This window comes from Danio rerio, chromosome 5 (assembly GCF_049306965.1).
Source record: "Danio rerio strain Tuebingen ecotype United States chromosome 5, GRCz12tu, whole genome shotgun sequence".
NCBI lineage: Eukaryota > Metazoa > Chordata > Actinopteri > Cypriniformes > Danionidae > Danio > Danio rerio.
Window position 1 is genome coordinate 24,277,081 of NC_133180.1, and position 23,198 is coordinate 24,300,278.

Here is a 23,198-nt window from a genome sequence, read left to right on the forward strand (position 1 = left end):
ATCAAATCAGTTTTTTAGTTAGTGTCCGTCCAAAAACAAAGACAATACTTTGACTCAAATTACAATTTATTTTTTCCCCTCAAACGTTTCTGCATGTTTTTCTACACTCTTCTACTAAAGTGAAAACCAATAAAACTTTTATTGAGGAACAAACGAGCTTTATCCAGTGCGTCACTCACTGCACACTTCTCTGCGTCACATAAAAAGATGGCGGACCACTCTGTGAGTAATAGACAAACAGTTGGGTTTAATGTCGTTTTAGCAGCGATTTAAATGTAATTTCTTCTGCATTTGTTGGTCGATTCCATTTAAAATTGTGTTATGTTCCCATAGGTTGAAATAACTGAGGGCTGTCGACTTCCAGTATTGCGGAGAAATCAAGAAAACGAAGACGAATGGCGTAAGTATATCAGCCTGTCAGCAGCAGCCCATACTGTAGATGTAAACAAAACACTGCAGCTTATCTGTTTCATCTATTGACCCTCACGTTATAACACAAGAGTAGTTACACGCTAATAACAGTTGAATACAACACACGTAGATATATTAATGTTTGGTTAATTTGTGGTTTCTTTTTTCCATAGCTTTGGCTGAAATCTTAAGTGTCAAAGACATCTCTGGGAGGAAGCTCTACTATGTCCACTATGTTGACTGTGAGTATTAATTGACAGCCTGACTCAATTCTTTTGTCTTTTTTTTAATATCTTGCTTCCAGAGTTTTATTAACCCTTGTGCACCTATTAAATAAGGTTAGATACAAGTTTATAGAGGGCAAACATGTCATAAACAAGCTAAAATGCTGAAGCCTTGCCAACTGATTAGAAGTTTGTAAACAAAGAATCCATGACTTTGTGTAAAATTAGCATCCGGATGTAATTTTCAATTTTGTACCGGTAGATTTTTGTAAAATAGATTGATGAAAGGAATTGAAAGTAAAGTGTAAAAAAAATTTTTTTTGTCATATTATATGCATTAACAGCCAAATTGGTTATTCATTCATTTTCTTTTCGGCTTAGTCCCTTTATTAATCAGGGGCCACTACAGCCGAATGAACCACCAACATATCCAGCTTATGTTTCACGCAGCGGATGCCCTTCCAGCTACATCCCAGCACTGGGAAACACCCATACACTCTTGCATTCACACCCACACATACACTACGGGCAATTTAGCTAATTCAATTCACTTATAGCGCATTTCTTTGGACTTTGGGGGACACCGGAGCACCCGGAGGAAACCCAAGCCAACACGGAGAGAACAGGCAAACGCCACACAGAAATGCCAACTGATCCAGCTGGGGCTCAAACCAGAGACTTTCTTGCTGTGAGGTGACTGCGCCGCCGTGTCACCCTCTAAAATGATCACCAAAAGTAAAGTGAAAAGACAAAAATGCTCATAAAGATGCACAAGGGTTAAATAACTCATCTGTTAAGGCTTTAAGTGTAAAGAAAAAGGTCAGCATAATTTGTTGTTTGTTGGAAGTCAATAAGCGGCTGGACGAATGGGTCACTCCAGACCGGCTGGACATTAAGAAGCTCCAATTTCCCAAAAAGGAGGCAAAGACCCCCATGAAGAATGGCCTGTCTGGGTCTCGTCCGAGCTCACCAGAAAGAGACGTGGTAAGTCAATGTAATCTATACCTCTGTGTAGAAACGCAATTCCCCCACTTCAGTGGCAGAGAAATACAGTATATCACAGTTGTTTTCAAACTTGCATGCTATGTAGTCTGTTTACCATCTTCTCTCACTTTCTGTTCAAATTTAGAAGAAGAGTCTAGATCTTCATGTTCAGTCTGCTTCGGCTCCTTCAAGAGGCAAAACCGTCCCCACACCGGTACAGACGAACCCTGTCCATACTGACCAATCTGTCCACTGAAATTTTATGACCAATGGGCTGAATTAAAGACCAATTTAAATTGGCCCGACTGTTCGAAAAAGTGTGAGGGATGCAGTCTTTGCCTCGACACAATTTAACCTGGCTAAACTTTTTCAGATAAATGTACAGTAAATAAAAGATATAAAACACACAGCAATCGAAGAGATTACAAACGATTGAAGCACTGGAGTGCACATCTCAAATACTAGACACAATCTTTGCATCTGTTACACATAGAATTAAAAAATGTAGCAAATCTGTTAATTCTCAACACAGTCAGGACATTTTCATTATTACTCATTGCTCTTTATTTATTTTCACGTGGTAAGTGTCTGAAGTTCACTCATAGTTATGCTTGTTGATGGATTTTAGTACTTTTAAAGAATTATTGCACTCGTTATTCATGCAGAGGGGAAAAAAAGTAGCTGTCTTATTTCTGTTTGATCTTGCAGAAAAGGAAAGCGGAGTCAGTCTCTTTAGCCACACAGGTGACTGCAGCGACTCCAGTGCCTTCACTTCCAGCTTCTACAGAGGCCAGTCAGGCGGCACTCTATACAGCAATCAGAGATGCATCCTTCAACATTAAATCCAGAGAAGAACATGAACCGCTCACCTCTCTAACAACAGTAAGCAAAGTCTGTATTTAGCCGTTTACTCAGGGATGATGCTAAATAGAGATCCTAAATTAAATACAATTTTTAGAGTCTGTCCATTTTTAAACCGCATCCGGGTTTTTTTTTTTTCGACATGATCTGAAGATGAGGATCTTGGTGAATTTGGTAAAAATCAGACCAACGGTCTACGAGGAGTTTAAAAAAGTAGCTTTTTAAATTTAAGCTAAAATGGTGGACAGGAAGTTTAGCAAATTTTGGAAAATTTAGTAACAATGTGTGCAGGACTATCCAAGGAATCTATCATGACCAGTTACATGACAATGAGGTTAATATAGCAAAACTTATTAGCATTTTCCAAACTATCTTTATAAAAACACAATTTAATTCAGTTGCTTTCATAATGTAAATTCTCATGTGACCAAAAAAAATAAAGGGTTAGTTCACTCAAATATTGTAAATGATGTTATTAATTTCACTTTCCTGTCATTCCGATCCTCTGAGACCTTTGTTCATTTTCAGAGCACATATAGAGATATTTTAGATGAAATCAGAGATCTCTCTCCCGTCCTCCAACAGACCCAAGGTGTTTAAAATCAAGAAAATGAACCACACACTGTCAAAATATTTCAGGTCCTACTTTATTTTAAGTGACCCTAATTACTGTATACTTGCATTTAAATGAATCATTTGGTACAATGTACTTATTTTGTACATGCATGTTTTTACATTGTATTTATATATATTTAAAATGATCTGCATATAATTGTCTCTGTAATTAATTACAATTACTCTGTTAACCCATTCCTTAAACCTTAACTCACCCTTAAACCTACCAGTCTACATGTATCCCACTTCAAGAGCATCATCAGTGCAATACAATATGAACACAGTAAGAACATTGTGCTTATGTTATGGTGTAAGTACTTAGTTGTTGAGGCCATTTAATATAAAGTGGGACCAAATTCCATGTGACTTCAGTGATTCTGTAATCATATAAAGCTCCAAAAACACTTTTGTGTGCCAAAAACGATGTAAAAAAGGATGCCTGTTGTGCTGCTGAATATTGGGAAAGAATGACTGTATTAAACACGCACCCTGACCTGACATAGAAGAGAAGGTCCTCATGACATATTTTCTCTGCTTGTTTTTTTTTTCTTTAAGAATGGCACAACATCCATCCAGCGCCATCTTATTCCTCCTCAACCTGGGAGAAAAAGAAAGAATTGTGGAGGCACAGATGAGGTCAGTCATGCAAACATACTCGATATATTTTTAAAAGATAGAATGTAATATTTTAGGGCAATTAGTTCCTTTAAATCTCATTTAAGTGCTTTGTGAGATATCATGTTATACAAATTCTGTTATTTGAAGCATTTTAGAAACCGTCACTGACAACGAGTGCACCAGAGTTCAGATCAAAACCAAATCCTTGAACTGTTTTCCAATATTTTTTTTTCTTTTACTGCTGTCACCAATCTTAAAGTGTCCCAAAGCTTTGCAACCCCTTGTGTTTTTATAGATGGTAAAGGTGTTCCAGAATAACAGTCCCCGCTGCTCCACCGTCTATTTGCTGCCAGGAGAGGTCCGGCTCATTTACTTACCATTGCTATTGTGTCTTGTCATAATGGAGGCTTATGGCTGTTGTACAGTCAGATTGTAGATATGATGGATTCCGGAAATGCAACGATGAGTCCATTGCACTATATACATAAATGTATAATATATTGCAATTTAAAGAAGTTTAGCGTACAATAGACAAATTGGCACTGATGATCTTTGTTCACACACATCTGTGGAAATGACTCAAAACGTATTATCTATGCCAGGCCAGTAGATGGCAACTTCCCCTTAAAACATTCTTCACATCTGCACACATACAGTCCACCATGCCTATAGACTGACCATGTAATATGGAAACTCACAGTTTTGTATCGAAAACATGCACCACTTTGTAAAACATGACAGCTGTTTTCAAAAATCTGCATTATCAAGCTCTCAAAACACTTTTGCCATTTACCAAATGGCCAAAAGACATCAAAGATTTCTGTTTGTGGTTTTAAACAGCGTGGAGTAAATGCCGCCTGATATTAAAAACAGTTGATATCAAACCCTCAAACATTTTGTTTCATGTTTTAATGCTTCATACCATTCTCCCTAACGCTACCCTCTCATCTCAGGACTCGCAGGACAGTTCAGATGGAATCCCTTCTGCCCCACGCATGACTGGGAGCTTGGTGTCCGACCGCAGCCATGATGACATCGTGACTCGGATGAAGAACATAGGCTGTATAGAGCTGGGCCGACACAGACTGAAGCCTTGGTACTTCTCTCCATACCCACAGGAGCTCACCTCTCTGCCCATTATCTACCTTTGTGAATTCTGTCTCAAATACCTCAAGAGCCTCAAATGTCTTCAGAGGCACCTGGTAAGAGTAAAGGCCTCATCTGTGGTCACATTTTACTTCTGTTGTCTAGGTGGTATTCTAACACATGACTTTCAAATCAAGCAGCTGAACACAAGTAAAATCATGCAAAACTCTTTAATACACATTTTTATTGAAATGACTCGATTGTATTATATTTATTTCGTAGTAAATGCTGTATTTAGTTCTGCTGTAACCTTTACAGACAAAATGCAACCTTCGGCATCCTCCAGGAAATGAGATCTACCGCAAAGGAACCATCTCCTTTTTCGAAATAGATGGCAGAAAAAACAAGGTGTGAAATCAGATTACAAAGTAGATTTGGTTTAAGGATTTTACACACAGTCGAGGATTAAATTATTAGCCCATTAATAAAAAAAATTTAATGGAGAGATTTTAAACATGGTAGTTTTAATTACTAATCTCTAATAACTAATTTATTTTGTCTTTGCCATGATGACAATACACTACCTGACAAAAGCCTTGTCGTTGATCCCAGTTGTAAGAGCAACAAATAAAAACTTGACCTCTAGTTGATCATTTGAAAAAGTGGCAGAAGGTACATTTTTCTGATGAATCATCTGTTGAACTGCATCATAATTACTGCAGAAGACCTATTCAAACCTGCATGGACCCAAGATTCTCATAGAAATCCGTCAAGTTTGCTGAAGGAAAAATCATGGTTTGGGGTTACATTCAGTATGGGGGCGTGTGAGAGATCTGCAGAGTGGATGGCAACATCAACAGCCTGAGGTATCAAGACATTTGTGCTGCTCATTACATTATAAACCACAAGAGAGGGCAAATTCTTCAGCAGGATAGTGCTTCTTCTTATACTTCAGCCTCCACATCAAAGCTTCTGAAAGCGAAGAAGGTCAAGGTGCTCCAGGATATGAACATTATTGAGCATGTCTGGGGTAAGATGGAGGAGGAGGCATTGAAGATGAATCCAAAGAGTCTTTATAAACTCTGGGAGTCCTGAAGGAACGCTTTCTTTGCCATTCCAGATGACTTTATTAATAAGTTATTATTGTCATTGCAGAGATGTATGGATGCAGTCCTCCAAGCTAATTAGTAATACACAATATCAATTCTTTTTCCACTGCACCATGATTTTCTATTCTATACTGTACATTATTTCTGTTAAGTGACTTTTGTCTGAGCAAATTCAGACCTTACTGTCCTAATTAAATAATTAAATATCAAGGCATGATCATATTTTATTTTGGTCAAATAAGCGTAATCTAGAGGCCTTTGCCTTCCATATAAGCCCCTTCTGATACCAAATGATCAACTAGAGTTCAAGTTATTGTTGTCCCTAAAACTTGGTTAGGAGAAAAGACCTTTGTCAGGTATTGTAAGTAATATTTTACTCGATATATTTTGATACTTCATTTTGTATTTGAAGGAGACAATAATATCGACCTAGCAGTTACAAAATCTATTCCAGCCAAACTAAAAGAAGACTTTCTCCAGTAGAAAGATATAATAGGAAATACTTTTAAAAATTCCTTTCTTTGTTTAAGATCACTTGGGAAATTTTTTAAAAGGAATTGAAATTTCACAAGAGGGCTAATAATTTTGTCTTTGACTGTAAATATCCCTGAATGAACAAGAGTGATGTTGTTTAAGTGGCTAAATGAAACTAAATGTTGGTCTTTCCTTAAAATAATATAATACTTATTGTAGCATGTACAGTACATCTTTGTAGTATCTTGATGGTCTGATATTTGTTGCTCTTTCCCAGGCATATTCCCAAAATTTGTGTTTACTGGCTAAATGCTTCCTGGACCACAAGACCCTGTACTACGACACAGACCCTTTCCTCTTCTATGTTATGACAGAGTACGACCCAAAGGGTTTCCATATTGTTGGCTACTTCTCAAAGGTGATCTATTGTTGTATCATTTAGAATTCATCAAACATTTGTGTGTAATTTGAATAGCCTTTAATCCTCTTAAACATGTTTTTTTCCCCTCATCTAATAAAGGAGAAAGAATCAACAGAGGACTATAATGTGGCCTGTATCCTGACGTTACCACCTTACCAGAGAAGAGGCTATGGCAAACTGCTCATTGAGTTCAGTGAGTAATTTTAAAGTTCTTCAGGACTACTCAAATTTAGTTACTGTATGTTAATTTATAGAATGAAATTATTGTTATTTTGCAAACTTGTATCATGCAGTTACATTTAAAAGGAGAGTTCAGTCAAAAAAAATAATAATCTGTCATAATTTACTTTCCCTTTTATTTGTTTCAAACCTTTATAAGTTTCTTCTGTTGAACACAAAATAAGATATTCTGAAGTCAAAAGCTTAAAACCTGTAACCATTGACTTCTAAAATATTTGTTTTTCCTACTTTGAAAGTAAATAAATGGATACAGGTTTTCATCTTTCTTCAAAATATCTTAGTGTTCAACAAAATAAAGAAGCTCATTACGGGTTGGAACTACTTAGGGTGCGTAAACAGTATTTTGGTCTCATCTAAATGATCCTGTAAGCAGGAAAAGCATATTTTTTTTATATTAAAAAAACATATATTACTATTATGGTTAAATACACATCTCCAAGTAGTAATACACTTTTTGATTAAACTTTAGAAAAAGTACATTCTTAATAAATTTGTTAAGAAGTTTCATTATTTCAATTAAATAGACATAAATATAAGATTAGAAAAAAAAATTACCAATGCAATTTTGACCAAGTGCGACTAATGTTCAGTAAAATACCAAAGATTTTTTAGGCAAAATTTTTGCTTATAATTTTCAGTCAAGTGATTCAGTTAGTGATTTCAAATCCTGGCTTGCAAACTTTTTCTGATCGTGTCCCCTCCACCTTCACTATACTATCACAATAAAGGAAAAAAAATAAACAATTCATGCCTTAGTTTGAGAAAAGTGTATAGACCATTTAAATTTGGTCATTTCATTGGCTCGTGAACATTTCCTGCTTGTTATCAAACTATTTTATAACTAACGAGAGACAATTAAATCAGAACTTCATGTTAAAGCAGCCATCATAACATTATTTATCAATATGTGGTTATTTTTGGATTCTCTGAAGCTATAGAAATTAAAAATGTAAAACAGAAAATATGTTGGGACCATTGTATTTGTTTACTTGACGCAAAATGGTCTATAGTAATGCCTAATGTTGCCCGTTTCACATCTTTGTCTTAAAGGTTATGAGCTCTCAAAGGTGGAAGGAAAGACGGGCACCCCAGAGAAACCCTTGTCTGATTTGGGACTGCTCTCCTACCGCTCGTACTGGTCCCAGACCATTCTGGAGATACTCATGGACCTCAAATCAGAGAATGGAGAACGACCACAGATCACCATCAAGTATGTGCCCACTGTTTGATCTCTAAAACTTAAAAGACACACATATCTAATGGTGTTCTTCTTATTTTCAGTGAAATCAGTGAGATTACAAGCATCAAGAAAGAAGATGTGATATCCACCCTTCAGTACCTCAACCTCATCAATTATTATAAGGCAAGACATTACTTTAAAGGGACAGTTCACCCAAAAATTGTGAAGTGGTTCCAAACCTTTATGAGCTGTTTTATTCTGTTGAACACTAAAGTAGATGCTTTAAAGAAAGCTTAAAACCTGTAACCATTTACTTCTGTTGTAGAAAAAACAAATACTATGGAATGCAGTGGTTACAGCATTTTTTAAAGTATCTTCTTTTGTGTTGAACAGAGGAAAGAAAGTCATGAAAGTGACATAATGTGACTCTTGCAGATACTGAATTGTGTGTTTTACCTCTCTTCCATTGAAGGGTCAATACATCCTCACCTTGTCCGAGGACATAGTGGAAGGTCACGAGTGTGCAATGCAGAAACGCCATCTCCGCATTGATCCCAAATGCTTGCATTTCACTCCTAAAGACTGGAGCAAGAGGGGCAAGTGGTGAAGTCCAGAGGAGGGCCACTGCTTCACAGATACAAAAACAATTTCAAACCAACGTAAACACTGTAAATATTCCTGTATTTATATACCTTTTTTATTAAAATCACTTCAAATCATTTCTAAATTCAGTTCGCTGTGATGCATCAATAAACAGTCTGTTCTAACTACTGTGGAGCTGATGTTTTTAAAATGCAAGCTTGGAGCCAGAACACTAATTTATGACAGGATGTTAGAGCGATTCAAAACTCATTGGTCTTCTTGCTTCAGATTAAAAGCATATGCTACATTCATTCATTCATTTTCTTTTCGGCTTAGTCCCTTTATTAATTAGCGGAATGAATCACCAACTTATCCAGCATATGCCCTTATAGCTGTATATGCTACATGATAAACGTTATTGCAGTTTACAACTGGAATAAACATTTGGAAGAGACTCAGCAGATCGTTTATAGCAAAGTTGTCATCTAGGCGCACCATATTCAGGGTGTTATTCACTTAAATTCAACAAAATAGTGTGTTGTGTGTCTTAAATCATTTTAAACAGGTCTTAATTTTCCTATCCAAGTAAAGCTATCCAATCAGGCCAACATCCATATAATCACCAACCATCCATCTTGATAAAATCAGGGAAAGAAAACAATTACACAGTTCCTCATGATAATAACAGAGCAATACATCCCATTACATTATCTTTCATTCAAATAAGGGGGAGTAGACATAAGTTTCACACCTATTTATAAATATTAAGGCTTTACAACAGAAACGCATTAGATTGAATAAAAGTTATGCTCAATCAATTTGGAGCAAAAGCCAACAAATATATATGTTTGATTATTTATGTAATTAACTCCATAATAAATATACTTTTAACAATGTTAAACTTTAAAATAAAATTTAAAATAAATATTATGGTGAAAAAAAAGTGTGTACAACTACAGTTTTCTCATTTTGACACATTAAAGTAGGTCACTAACAAATAATAACATTTAATCTTTTTTTGTGGCAAAGTATTGAGCCCCGTATAAGTTTAAATTCCATTCATAATGGTCTTAAAAGGGTCTCATAAAGTCTAAAATTTGACTTGATGAAACCTGCAGAAACCCTGATATTTGTGTTATGAAACATCTAATTATTTGCAAAGTGTGTTGTTAGCCCAATGCTCAAACCCCAACCTGGAGGATCAGGATCACATATACACTGCAAACAATTTACCTTACCCAACTCACCAACAGTGCATGTCTTTGGACTGTGGGGAAAAACCAGAGCACCCGGAAAAACCCATGCAAACACGGACAGAACATATTCCTCATTCATCTGTGTTATTCTAGTTGTATCTATATAATGATGCATTTAAGAATAATACATTTAAATAATATAGCATTTTTTTATTTATAAATATTTTTATTTATTTTAATTTCTAGTTTTAGTAATTAGTGTATTTTAGGTAGTTACGAAAACAAAATTTCTAATAAATTATATTGTAATGTTTGTTTTGATGGAATATTTTTATGATATTTTAATATTAAGCATTTTTAATTAATAATAGCAACACTGACTCGTTCATATTCACAAGTACTGTTTTTCAAAAAGTTATTCTGACTGAAACTGTATTACAACTAGTTCAGCATGTATACTTGACTCAAATTACGCCTTACTTTGGTGTTTTATATGAGGCACACAGATGCTATTCAATTCCACACTATGAAATATACTAGGACAGAATGCAGAATAACTACACAAAGATTTATAAAAACTATACAAAAGCATATCTTTGCTCACTAATAACTGCATGTAAATATAGTAATTATGCATCTTTACATGAACAAAACACACCAAGCATTATTTAGACCCACATTCTGCAAGTGTTTTATTGCTGTGGATTAGCACTGCCATTAAATTAGTGTCAAAACACTTTGTTAATGTCTAAGCAAAAGTTAGATTATAGAGCATATTCTATAACATGATTAGATAGTGTCCTTTTAAACAAGCCCTAGAAAGTTTGCAATTTCAAGTAGACACGTAAAACCCTGAAGAAGGAAAGACTCACCTCCACTTCCCTCCGCACCGCGATGACGCAGGCAGAATCTCAGTGACATCACAATACTTTGGTCATGTGATGCTCAGTCGCAGAGTTCAACTACATACAGCTTATAGAGTAATGTTTCTAACATGTATTAATGCTTCCCTAGTCTCAATAAATGTATTAATATAATACCAGTATCAAACAGTTTTAGTGATTAAAAGCATCATCCATCCAGCCAGCTGGTAGCAGCGAGGTGAATGTTAGTGTGTGGATGTACATCAGTTGCGCATCACTGCATGTAACAGGAGAACCGCGTGTAGCTCACGTGGTGTGTGAAGGATCTACATTCATCAGTCTGTGGAGTGCTTAAACGAAGGTTTGCACCGGGGTGATGGAGCGTGTAGGAGAGCCTGCCCTCTCGGAGGATGAGGAGGCCGTTCGGCTGGACACCTCACGCTGCAGCTCCTCAACTCTCTTCTGAAGCTCTGCACGCTTCGCTAGCAGCTCTTTGTAGCGCTGATGGACAGGCTCCTAAAACGCAGTTGTAAATCACACTTTCAATACCAGGGACAGACAACACAAGCCATTTACAACTAATTATTAAAGTTCATGAAGGCATAGTTCCAACAGTTCATCAAAGATGTAGGACAGGGGTGCCCAAACTCGGTCCTGGAGGGCAGGAGTCCAGCTAAGTTTAGTTCCAACCCCAATCAGACACACCTGGGCTAGCTAATCAAGCTCTTACTAGGCTTTCTAGAAACATCCTTGCAGGTGTGTTGAGGCAAGTTGGAGCTAAAATCTGCAGGACACCAGACCTCCAGCACCGAGTTTGGACACCTCTAATGTAGGTGAATCTTTAGCAGAAACTGGTGCTTAGTGATTCATATATCATTGTGAATTAATGGTTAAAACAACATATGCAGGCAACAGAAAAATAATGGAACACTCTACTTTAGTTTTGGAAATAGCCTCATTTTACAACTTTTTTAATAACCTTAGAGTAAAAAAGTTGAGTTTGACCAGTTTTTATTCCATTCAGCCTGTGTCTGACAGGAGGACTTTTAGCTTAGCATAAATCATTAAATTGGATTGGAACAAAAATACTAGTGAACATCTCACAAAAAATAATAATTAAGTTTTGATCATAATCCTATTAAAATCTAGACTCTTCTGCAGTTACAAAGACAGGTGGAAAGCGAAAAGTCGCTATTTTCTAGTTTAATATGTCCTGAAACTATTGACCTTATTCTAAAATGCGGAAGTGCGCCTGTTTTCGCGATTGTCTTAGAACTTCCGATTCAGTCGCCTATGGGAGAAACGACTAGGAATAATAAACAGCAGAAAACGGTCAAACTACTTGCTCTACAAACAAATGTTTGCATGACTATACAGACCAAGTAGAATAATATAATATGAAAATATCAAACTGCAACATCAAGCAGCGTAACGAGCAGTTTTTAACGTCAAAAAATAAATGGAAGTGAATGAGACCGGTAGTCTCAAGCCAAAAAGATTCAATTGGCAGTGCCCGCTCGTTGGCGGAAAATAAGGTGAATACTCTCATTCTGGCGTAATAATCAAGAAACTTTACTGCTGTACCATGGCTGTAGCAGGCGGAATGATATTAGGCCAGAATGAGAGATCTGTTATCTTTTTTTTAACACTTATGCCGAGTTCAGACTGAGTCATTTTAGCCCCGATTTTGACTCGCCGACAGTTTTTGAGAAATCGCCGACAAATGCCTGTAATCACATGCAAATCAGTGCTCGTTCACGCAAGTAACAATCACACAGTGAACTATCAAAGTCAATAAGACTGAGTTGAACTATCAACTATCAAAATGAGAGAATCGCTGATGAGTTGCCGTTGCCTGTGAGATATTTGACATGCTAAATATCTGAAGCTGTCAGCGATTCAAGTCATGCCGTGTGAAATGAGTTTTGACTGAAAGAAACACCGGCGATCACCTACAGCCAATGAGAGAGAGCAGCATTCACTAGTGTGTGTACCTGCAGGCCAGTGGGAGGTTGTTAATTAATTTTAAAATCATCTCATTTTAAAATTATTTGGACCCAAAAAATGGAGGAAAAACTAGTGGGAATTTGGCAGGAGCACCCATACAAATCAAAACAAGCAATATCAAAACCAAGCAATAAAACGCTAGCCCAAATAATCATGCTATCACGAGACACGATTACGTTAAAAAATCATGCAGTCTGAACTCGGCATTAGACTGTGTTCCAAATGCCACACTATGCACTTATGCACTATGTACTTTTGCACTTACACTCTCAACAGCATAGTATATTCCCATATAAAGTTTTTTACTAAGCGGAAATCAAACCGTTTCCCTAATGACGTTTGACAAATTAGCTAAATAAACGAACAAATAATACCTGCCATGAGTATAACCGCATTCACCTTTGGGAGGCGGTAAAATCACTCTCGAAAGACAACTCTGCTTTCACAATCCTAAATAAATTATCCAACATCAGAGCCCGAAAGCTGCAACCGTTGAGTATGTGAAGTGTCCAGTTCAACTCAATTTTTCCTTTTTTTTTTTTGCTTTAATTATTTTTTCCCATTTTTTAAATTTGTATTTAATATTTTTCTCTAACATATACATTCGGCTGTACTAGTTTCTGGACAGTTATTGTCAGATATTTTGTTAGATAAGCTCCAGATTTGGCTTTAGTACTGACTAACTCAATCTACATGCACAAATATAATATTGTATAGCTTCCTATTAAAAATATGAATTTTAAAAAGTGGTCTGTGAGGGGTGTACTCATATGCCGAGCACTGTATAAGAACTACCAGACTTTTAATGTCTGTAATAGACCTTTTAATATTCCAGAAATTTCATGACCCATGGAAAACCTGACATTTTTACCATTAAACCACAACTTCTGCATACTACCTGCATCCTTGTAATGTAATAATAATAATAATAATAATAAAATAGTGCTGCCAAAAGATTAATTTTGGTTAATCACATCCAATATAAAAGTTATGTGCTATACACACAGTATGTGTGTGTGCTGTCCATATTTACTATGTATATAGATAAATTCACACATGCATGTCTATGAGTATATATCTAAAATATTTGATCTAATACAAGTATAAAATGTAAATATTTCTGTTTTGTATATATATATACATATGTATATACAGTATATATATATATACAGTAAGTATGTATGTATATATATATATATATATATATATATATATATATATATATATATATATATATATATATATATATATATATACACACACACACAGTATTATATTTGTATTATGTAGTTTCAGCGCATTTACATACACACACACATATGCACATATACATACCTATACACACACACATAAATAAATATACATTACATACACTAAAATATAATTTTATTGTGAATGCAATTTATTAAAATTACTCATTTAAAAGCCCTAAAAGTGTATGCTACTATTTATGGACACAAGCTAAAGAAATGCTGGGTTTAATGATCTGTTCCTGTTAAAACATCTGTTCACATGTGTGTACCTGTGGCCGCATACGAGGATTCCAGCGTATGTAGTAGGAGACCCATAGCTGCAGGTGTCGAATACCCACAGTGGGGAACAGCACATGAGAAGAGTAGTGCACGTACAGCGGATTCACAAACTCCTCCAACTGACTGTTCACAAATGACCAGAGAGAGACAGTGCGCTTCGGGATTTCCTAAAGACAAAGACAGACATTCCCTTAGACCAATACACATTCATTTCCTGCTTTTACATTTAGCGTTTAGTACACTTTGTTAAATATCTTAATTCAGTGACCATGCTTAAATATGACAGACATTTTAATAGAAATATATTTAAAATTTAAATATATTAACCAAAAAATGCTCAAAACACAATTAAAAAGATTAAGAAAAATAAGGTTAAGTTTATAAAGCATTTACCAAATGATCAGTCAGATAAACATATAATCTATAAATAAACAACAAATAATAAAAAATAAACATTAACTGAAATAAAAAATAATGTTAAACACACACACATATACATATATATTAGTGATGTAACGCATCACAAATCTCATGGTTCGGATCACATAAGAATTTTAGTCATGGATCGAACCATTTTTCGGATCAGCCAAAAAGGGGAGAAGACAAATGTCATTTGCTTTCCATTTATTACAAAAACAGTATTGCAAGATACTTTTAGTTTTAACAAACAGAACTAAGAACTGTAATTTTATTAAAAATTAAACAAAGAAATAATCAGCAGAATAAAAATAAATAGTAGCAGAGAATTTTTCACACTACTGAATATTTCACTACTACTGTTGATGATAACGCTAAATGTAGAAATCTAACAATATAATTTGTACAACAATTTTTATTGTTAGTCTAATTTTCAATAAATGATTCAGTTATTCACTCACAAACTTCATGTTTCATTGCTAGATGTGTCATTTTTTTAGGAATTATTTAATGGCATATTTTGGATGGCCAGTACTTCTGTATTATTTGACTTTGTAACTTCATAACTGACTCATAAGACTAAAGATGGAATTTGTTAGGATTAATAAACATGTGCAAATCACCATCATTTATAATTGCGTGGGTGTTGAGATCCCAAACTTTTAATGGGTAATAGTGCAGCTTACACTGAATGCATTAATGCAGGCTAAACAAGTAGAAACACTTTAATAAAACCCACCACATCCAGAATAACCCACCACAACTTTTTCCATCATCATTATATTTTACAGGAAAGCCTAAATGCATGTGACTTGAATGACGCAAGAGGCAATCTTTTTGTAATCGTTACAAATTTACAATTAATCTACTAGTAAAGAATCTGCGGGTTCTGAACCATGGGTTGAGATCTGTACGAAGCACGGATCAACCGTGATCCATTACATCTGAAATGTGTGTGTGTGTGTGTATATATATATATATATATATATAGACACACACACACACACACACACACACACATATATACATACATACATACATACATACATACATACATACATACATACATACATACATACATACATACATACATACATACATACATACATACATACGCACGCACGCACGCACGCACGCACATTCATGTACACATTAAAATTACCAAAGCAATTGTCAAAACACAAAATACTAAAATGCTAACATTATAAGAGTAAAACGGGGAACTATTAACTATTAAATAATCTAGAATATTACATCAATGCTAGATACTAAAATAATGCTTTGATGTTCCTATTGCAGATATGTCCAATAGTACGTTTGCACTTACTTCTTTGAGTCTTTGCTGTTCACTGTTACACAGAAACGTGCCAAATAGGCAGCTGTAGAGGTGATCCAGTATTGTAATGAGGAAATACTCATTGAACTCAAAAGCTGCTGGAAACTAAACACAGAGATAAACACTTGTTACTTTTGCAGATCAGACCATATCAATACATTGAAAAGAGGTGTTGCTCTGTTAAACTCACCTGTCTTGTCATCTGCCACACACAGTCAATGAACTGCAGGAAGATTGGAGAGCGATCTACATCTGTGTGATTTTTATCACCGTGACCCACTCGCTATACACACAAATGAGGCCAAACAAGCAATAAAACAATTATTGACAATGAACAAACAGAGGGGTCATGAACTACTGTTCATGTACTGTTCTCTGAGATTTACTAAAAGGGTAAAATTATCAAGAATGTTGCATCTAAATGTAAAAGTAATTTGACTATTTTGTTGTGCTGGTTTTAACCCTAATCAGAATCTTCAGTTTGAATGGCTATGGCAGACTGTAGACTCAGAAGCAAACTCCCACGGTCCTAAACGGTTGACAGTTTTGCCTATTAACATGGCTGTACATGGGTGAACTAATGGCCCGTTTCCACTGAGTGGAACACAGTGAATATATATCATGTCAAATATCAGACTTGGTCTTTTTCGCTTAGTTTTTACTAAACAATTTGTATTTATTGTATATTAACATGCCTCTTGTTGTGTTTTTATAATTCATATGCACTCAGGGTCTGAGAGTGATGTCATTTTAATTATCTGTAGGTCTACATGTGTCAGAATTGGCAATAAAGCTGACTTTGACTGTGAAATAATAATAATGCAAAATATAGTTACAGTTTACTTTAACTGTTCTGAATTTAAATATTCCCTCTATTTCTCAAGACTTAAAACAGCTGTAAAGTTAAATAGTGGGCAACAAATGTATAAAAATGAAACCTTCTTTCACAATTTGAGCTTGATAAAGCGTTGCATATTCTTTTAATATAAACATACAATCATAGACTTTTAGGGATTTGCATAATTAGATCCATGTCATCTAAGCTAGTCAGTTGACTAACCTGTTGGAAGCGATGTCCGAAACTGAGCCACTCTTTCTCCACCAGTATCTGAAAGCCTCGAATGGTTCTGTAGTGCGAGTCCAGCATGATGAGGGCCAGTGAGGTGAGCTGAGCGGTTCTGTCCCAGCCATCACTGCAATGAACCACCACTGACGTCTTCCCAGACTCCACTTTGTCAGCTATTCTTAAAGCGCCTGCTAGAATCAACTATCGCACACACAAACAAACAAACAAACAAACAAACAAACACAATCAGTTCATCAGTTCACCAAAAAATTCTGCTATCGATTATGCCAAGTTCACACTACATGATTTTCAAATTTGTCAGATAGGAGGTTAAACACAGCATAAAATGACTATAGGAAGAAACACTGACAGCTCTGCCTGGGTCGCACATGATTGCTTTATCCATTAGTCCACTTGAAAGAGTCAATGAAATGAGTGAGTGAGTTAGAGCACTCGAATTGATAAATCCCTCAGAAGAATTTGATTTTCAACTTCCTGTTCAGACCCTGTTATAGATTTTTTTTAGAGAGTTGTCTAATAGGAATGAAACAAAGACTTTGATTTGTGTTATATATACATATACAGTATAAATACAATGTTGCATTAATAAAATAATACTTTAATTTAAAACTTACACCAATAAGATTTTGCTTTTGATACCATCCTGTGGTCATATATGTAATTTCCTTTGGCGCGAGAACCTTCACTGTGCATTGTTTTTTTTTTTCTTGATGTTTCATGTACATGGGTAGTAGACTCACTTTTGCTGTGCATTGTGGGATTGATTCAATGCAATTTAAAATGTCTGCTATGATTTCATACACCACAAGAAATGCCTGCTCCCTCAAAAATATTTGAGGGTATAGGGGTGATTTCAGATAGAGCCCTTGTTTTAAAGCCAAACACGCATGAGGACACAAGATCAGACATGAAATCAGAGTTCTTGAGAGGGATGGAAACTGTACCTCACTTTGGTAGACTACAGCTTATAAGAAACATTAAAAAGACAAGAGTACTCCTGCCAAAGTTTTTCCAAACTTTCCCCCATTTTTAGATCCAAATGGACTGAGAAAAAGGCTTTCTCTGAACCAAATCCATGTTTCAAATTTGGGCTAAAATTGTGCATTGCAAAGGAGTTACTCATCCTACACTTGGTCTAAAGCTGTATACGTTTCTCTTTTCTGCATGACACAAAAGAAAATGTTACTGTATGAATAATGTTCTAATCCCTTGTTAGTCTCCATTGACTTCCATACTATTTTTTATTTTTATTTTATGGAAGTCAATGGGAGCCATCAACTTTGTGTTTCCCAACATTCTTCAAAATAACTTATTTTGTGTTTATTTGGAATGGTGAGTAAGTTTTCCTTTAGTATAAGAGAAACGTAATGAAGAGATCCCTTTAGTCACACCTTTATATGCTCCAGCCAGTGTGTGGACTCGAGGTTGGACAGCCAATGGGATTCCTCGATGTTTGGATAGACGACCTCCTTAAGTTTTCGCAGTGACTCGCGCATAACATGAATGTTATGGATATCCAGAAACACCAGCTCAGCATTCTGATAAGCATCTTCACTCTCAAACCCACCTCCTTTCATCTGAAACACATGCAGAAGCTGTCACTCAAAGTTTCACTTTCATCCAAAACACATTTTGGAAAGAAACTGACTGTTTACCTTGTTTGCTGCAGCATTCACACTGGGCCTGGCGTCGAATATGAACAGTTTGTGCGACTGCGCGTTTGCATCCATGATGGCCTGAAGGAGCTTCTCATCCTCTTTGCAGCGTCGTCCGTTCTGGCCCACCATTGGCTGACTGGAGCGAACCACCGCAGCCTGACTCTCAGGATGGATCCATGAAAGCACCTAGAGTATAATGAGCCAGCAGTGAGGATGAAGAATATCATACACAGACTGAAACGAGAACAATCAGAAATGCTTAATGACACTGACTGGAATGCGTCCTTTGGCCCTGAAGCTGGAGACACGGCGCAGTTCATCGTCAGTGATGGTTACTGGCACAACTAGAGTCGCTGGGTACGAATCACACAGCTCATAGTGATCATTTAATTTGGAGATCCTCCAGCTCTCATTCGGGAGACCCTACACACACACAGTTGTATTTAAGACAGATGAATAATTTTTTTGTAAAGTGATGCTGATGATTTAGCTGTGTTGGATGTATATAACACCATCTTCTTATTTTACAAATATTGAATGAGCTAAAGATAAGCATTAATAATCTTATTATTTAATGTTGTTGATATTTTTATTATTTAATATTGGTACAGTGAGGTGCTTTAAAAAATATTTGATTCCAATTTTGACGTAAACTCAATTGAAACATGAAGAGAAGGCAGGATGTAAAGTAGCCCCTCCCCCTTTTCAAAAACAGCCAATAGCATTCTGTTTTCTCACAGCCAGAGAGAGTGGTTGAGCTCAAGCACATCATTCATTAATTATTAAATTATTATTTAAAATCCTTTTATTAATCAGGGGTTGCCAGCATAAGTTTATGACCTCACAGCTGCAACCCAGCACTGGGAAACACCCATACACTCTTACATTCACACACATACACGAGGACCAATTTAGCTTATTCAATTCATCTATAGCGCTGCGCATGTCATTGGACTGTAGTGGAAACCGGGGCACCCGGAGAAAACCGACGCGGAAACATGCATACTCCACACAGAAATGCCAACTGACCCAGCCGGGGCAGAAACAAGTGACCTTCTTGCTGTGAGGCGACAGTGCTAACCACTGAACCACTGTGTTGCCTCAAGCACATCAAATGAAAGCCATTTGATTGGTCAAAATTTGATGAGAAACTGAAGTAAGATCATTGATGCAGTTGACAAACTGTTAGCTTTGGATGTAAACATCAGGTTTATATCTTCTAAATGTGAATTGTGTCATTGTTTTTGGGCACACTAGCTTATAAATACCCTTAAAACTAACCTACTGATACTAACATCTAAAAAACTTAATTTTAATTTTACTGAACCTTTTAAAGAAATATATCATTTATATTAGTGATATTAGTGGTAGCATTTAAATAGTCAAAAAACTTTTTTGTAAAATTAATAAATTAAATGGTATGTTAAAAATACATTTATATTGTTTTAATTCCATTTTGATGATCTACCCATCCATCCATCCAAAAAGTATCTATGCACACTCAGCCATCATAAGTAGAAATATTTAAATTAGCATTTATGCAATATTCATAATCAACAGTGCCACATTCGTTGGACAGATTAAAAGCAATTCGATAATAAGAATAACCTAGAGAAAAAAGCAGAGATATTAAATTTACATTACAGCGCTGATCACTTTAAAAGGGTTTATTTTGCAATAAAGACTGGATAACTGTACATCATCACATTCCATACAACCCCAAAACCATGAAAGAAATAAAAACACACTGTACCTGTCTCTTGCATTCAGCCAGAGGATCATACACCTTCCATCCGTTCTCAGGAAACACCTGCTTATACTCGAATGCAAAAAGAGACTAGAGAAAAAAAAAAGAGAAAGGAAAGAGACGGCCAGTGAAATAATGAATTCTAATGCTGAATCAGCAGGGTTTATTGTTTATATAGTGTAGTAACTTATATAATTTGTCTATTTTTCTCACCATGTTGTTTGACACTGGAAAAGCAAACTTCATCAGGACCTCAAACACTGATTTCTTTAGCGAGTCGTCAGGCTCTTTGTGTACAAAACGCAGGTTTCTCATATCCTACAAGACACATATATATACACACTTAGCTATCATGCAATGATGTATCAGGCCACAACAGTTTATTTGCTCACTTTTATTTATTTTTTTATTATTATTACACATTAATAAAGTCATAAATCATATTATACATTTATTTTATACTTTCAGGTGTCCGTTTAACTGTAGTTTTTTAAAATTGAGTTCATTTTTTATAGATTTTTTTATTTAGTTTTAATAAATAAATACATTTTATTTCAGTTAGGAGCAATTTTTACACTTGTTTTGATAAAAAAAAATACATTTTAACACATATTACATGTGAAAATCACAAAGACCTTGCATGCCAAGCCATACGAGACGTCTCCTCTGCCTGTTGCTGCTCCGATCTTCTCTACTCGGCTCAATACTCCCAGGGGAAGATCTAACCCAAACACTGGCTCCTATACACATATATAGAGATTAAAAATTAAGCCAATTTAAAAAAAATACTCTTCAGATGTCATAAATAAACAGCATGCGTGCTTGTCTCTTACCCTGTCAGTGCATCTGAAGAACAGTCTGTAGTTAGTGACGGTCAGACTCCCTCTAATAGGCCCAATGAATGGACAAATGTATGTCACGTCTTTAGCTGTAAACACACACACACACACAATTTAAACACACACAGCACTCAAATCATCAGAACTGCTGATAAAAAGTAGTCAGTATAATGTAGCAAAATACCGGACTCCTGAACCAGTTCCACAGGCAGAAGAGGAAGTTCGCCTTTACTTGGGTCTTTGTACATCTGCGCGCGCACACACACACACACACACACACACACACACACACACACACACACACACACACACACACACACACACACAAACACAAACAAATCAGCGCACAGAAATTAAAATGTTATTAAACAGTCTGGCTCACATTTCTATTTAATACCTTTTCAATTGGCCTTCCTTTACTCTATAAGCAAGAAAAATAAGAGATGAGTGTTAGTATCAGTAATGATTCAGCACATATATCAGTCTAAAAGGACAGAATAAGAAGAGACTGACCCGCAGCTCTGTGTCTGAAACTTTGGGGCCACTTGAGCGATCAGAGCGGGTCGTAGTGGAGCTGAAGGTACATGAAGATGAAGATTAAAGCACACAATTTTGATTTATTTCTAGCATAAAACAAATAATGTTTGAGGTAAAGTTGGTTTTTATATTCACACATTGAGACTTTCTCATTAAAAATATCATTTCAGAAAAGTTTTCATTGCAAATTCTAAATAGTGAAATCATATTAGCAGCCAATGAATATTAAAGTACAACACTGTCCACAGTCAGTTGAATAGTGCTAATGTTGTTTTAAAGTCATATTTACATGTAGTTTTAGTCAACTATCCAAAAAACCAAGGTAAACAATATAGGGAGCAAGTCACAAGGTGTCAATGAACTAATGTGCGAAAATTAAACCAACTTGACCTCAATCAAATGCTAAATGATAAAGACTGACAGCTTCAGTCTTCACCACCGTTACCATTACATCCTTAATTCTATACAAAAAAAATGAGTTTTGTCATTCTGCTACCATCTGTTTTCTGTACAACAGAATAAAGAAATTCATACATGTTTAATAAATATAGGAGTGAGCAAATAATGACAGAGTTCAATGTGTAAATGAGCAAACCTATCTGACAGATGAATGATCAAAGTTAGATTCTGTGCTTGTCAAGAACCTTCAAGACTTTAATAAGGATTTCCGGGAAGCGTTTTCATCAGAAATGTTAGTGAAATTAACATTTAAACCAGTCAAACCGTTTTGTGTATATTTTAAAGAGTATTTGAATGTTTTAGGTACCTGCACAGCGACTCCACACTGTCCACACTTGCGCTCTCCTCCATTCCGAAATAACCCTAACCGCGGCGCTGATAAACTTATTAAGCTAACTTTACTTCAGCAATTTAGTGACTGATTAGTGCGGAAACTCAGTGAACACAAACAGCGGAAGCTGCCATGTCTTCCCACAATTCCTCTAGGTGGGGCTGGGCGTGCGCGTTCTCGCGTTTTTGCCCGTCTGCATGTGCGCGTGACTGTGGATCACCTTGTGGGGACCTTTGGGAAGTGAATAAATGCACGTAAAAACAGCCCAATTTACTTTCTTTTCCAATGAAAAACTGAAAACTAAAGAAAGGAAACTAAGGAATGCCATTTCTATTAGTTAAAGATAATGCTTAATCTACAGTCATTGTATATATTAATTTATTG

The 23,198-nt window shown here is 35.8% G+C and overlaps 2 protein-coding genes across 5 annotated transcripts; one reads left to right on the top strand and one right to left on the bottom strand.

Moving 5' to 3' along the window:
• Window positions 1–184: 184 nt before the first annotated feature.
• Window positions 185–8,990, top strand: kat5a (K(lysine) acetyltransferase 5a). 4 transcript variants are annotated; one of them, NM_001002365.1, is made up of 15 exons: window positions 203–222; window positions 334–400; window positions 585–653; window positions 1,483–1,619; window positions 1,765–1,833; window positions 2,328–2,501; window positions 3,651–3,731; window positions 4,009–4,071; window positions 4,667–4,915; window positions 5,118–5,207; window positions 6,660–6,800; window positions 6,903–6,996; window positions 8,094–8,253; window positions 8,325–8,406; window positions 8,696–8,990. In NM_001002365.1, the coding sequence occupies exons 1-15, from the start codon at window positions 208–210 to the stop codon at window positions 8,828–8,830; spliced, it is 1,626 nt and encodes a 541-aa protein (NP_001002365.1). In that variant the 5' UTR covers window positions 203–207; the 3' UTR covers window positions 8,831–8,990. The 4 variants fall into 4 exon arrangements, with proteins under 4 accessions (XP_005165196.1, XP_009299572.1, XP_009299573.1 ...); XM_005165139.6 differs by lacking the exon at window positions 4,009–4,071 and having other exon boundaries at window positions 185–222; XM_009301297.5 differs by lacking the exon at window positions 1,765–1,833 and having other exon boundaries at window positions 185–222.
• Window positions 8,991–10,668: 1,678 nt separating this feature from the next.
• mtmr2 (myotubularin related protein 2) lies at window positions 10,669–22,961 on the bottom strand. The gene is given in 16 exon segments (NM_131371.1): window positions 10,669–11,380; window positions 14,394–14,570; window positions 16,148–16,261; window positions 16,347–16,439; window positions 17,217–17,423; window positions 18,635–18,820; window positions 18,899–19,087; window positions 19,175–19,324; window positions 20,655–20,738; window positions 20,862–20,966; window positions 21,284–21,388; window positions 21,482–21,576; window positions 21,672–21,735; window positions 21,885–21,908; window positions 22,001–22,061; window positions 22,791–22,961. Coding segments are annotated over 16 exon segments (1,863 nt in total). The 5' UTR covers window positions 22,835–22,961; the 3' UTR covers window positions 10,669–11,215.
• Between the last annotated feature and the right edge of the window lie 237 nt (window positions 22,962–23,198).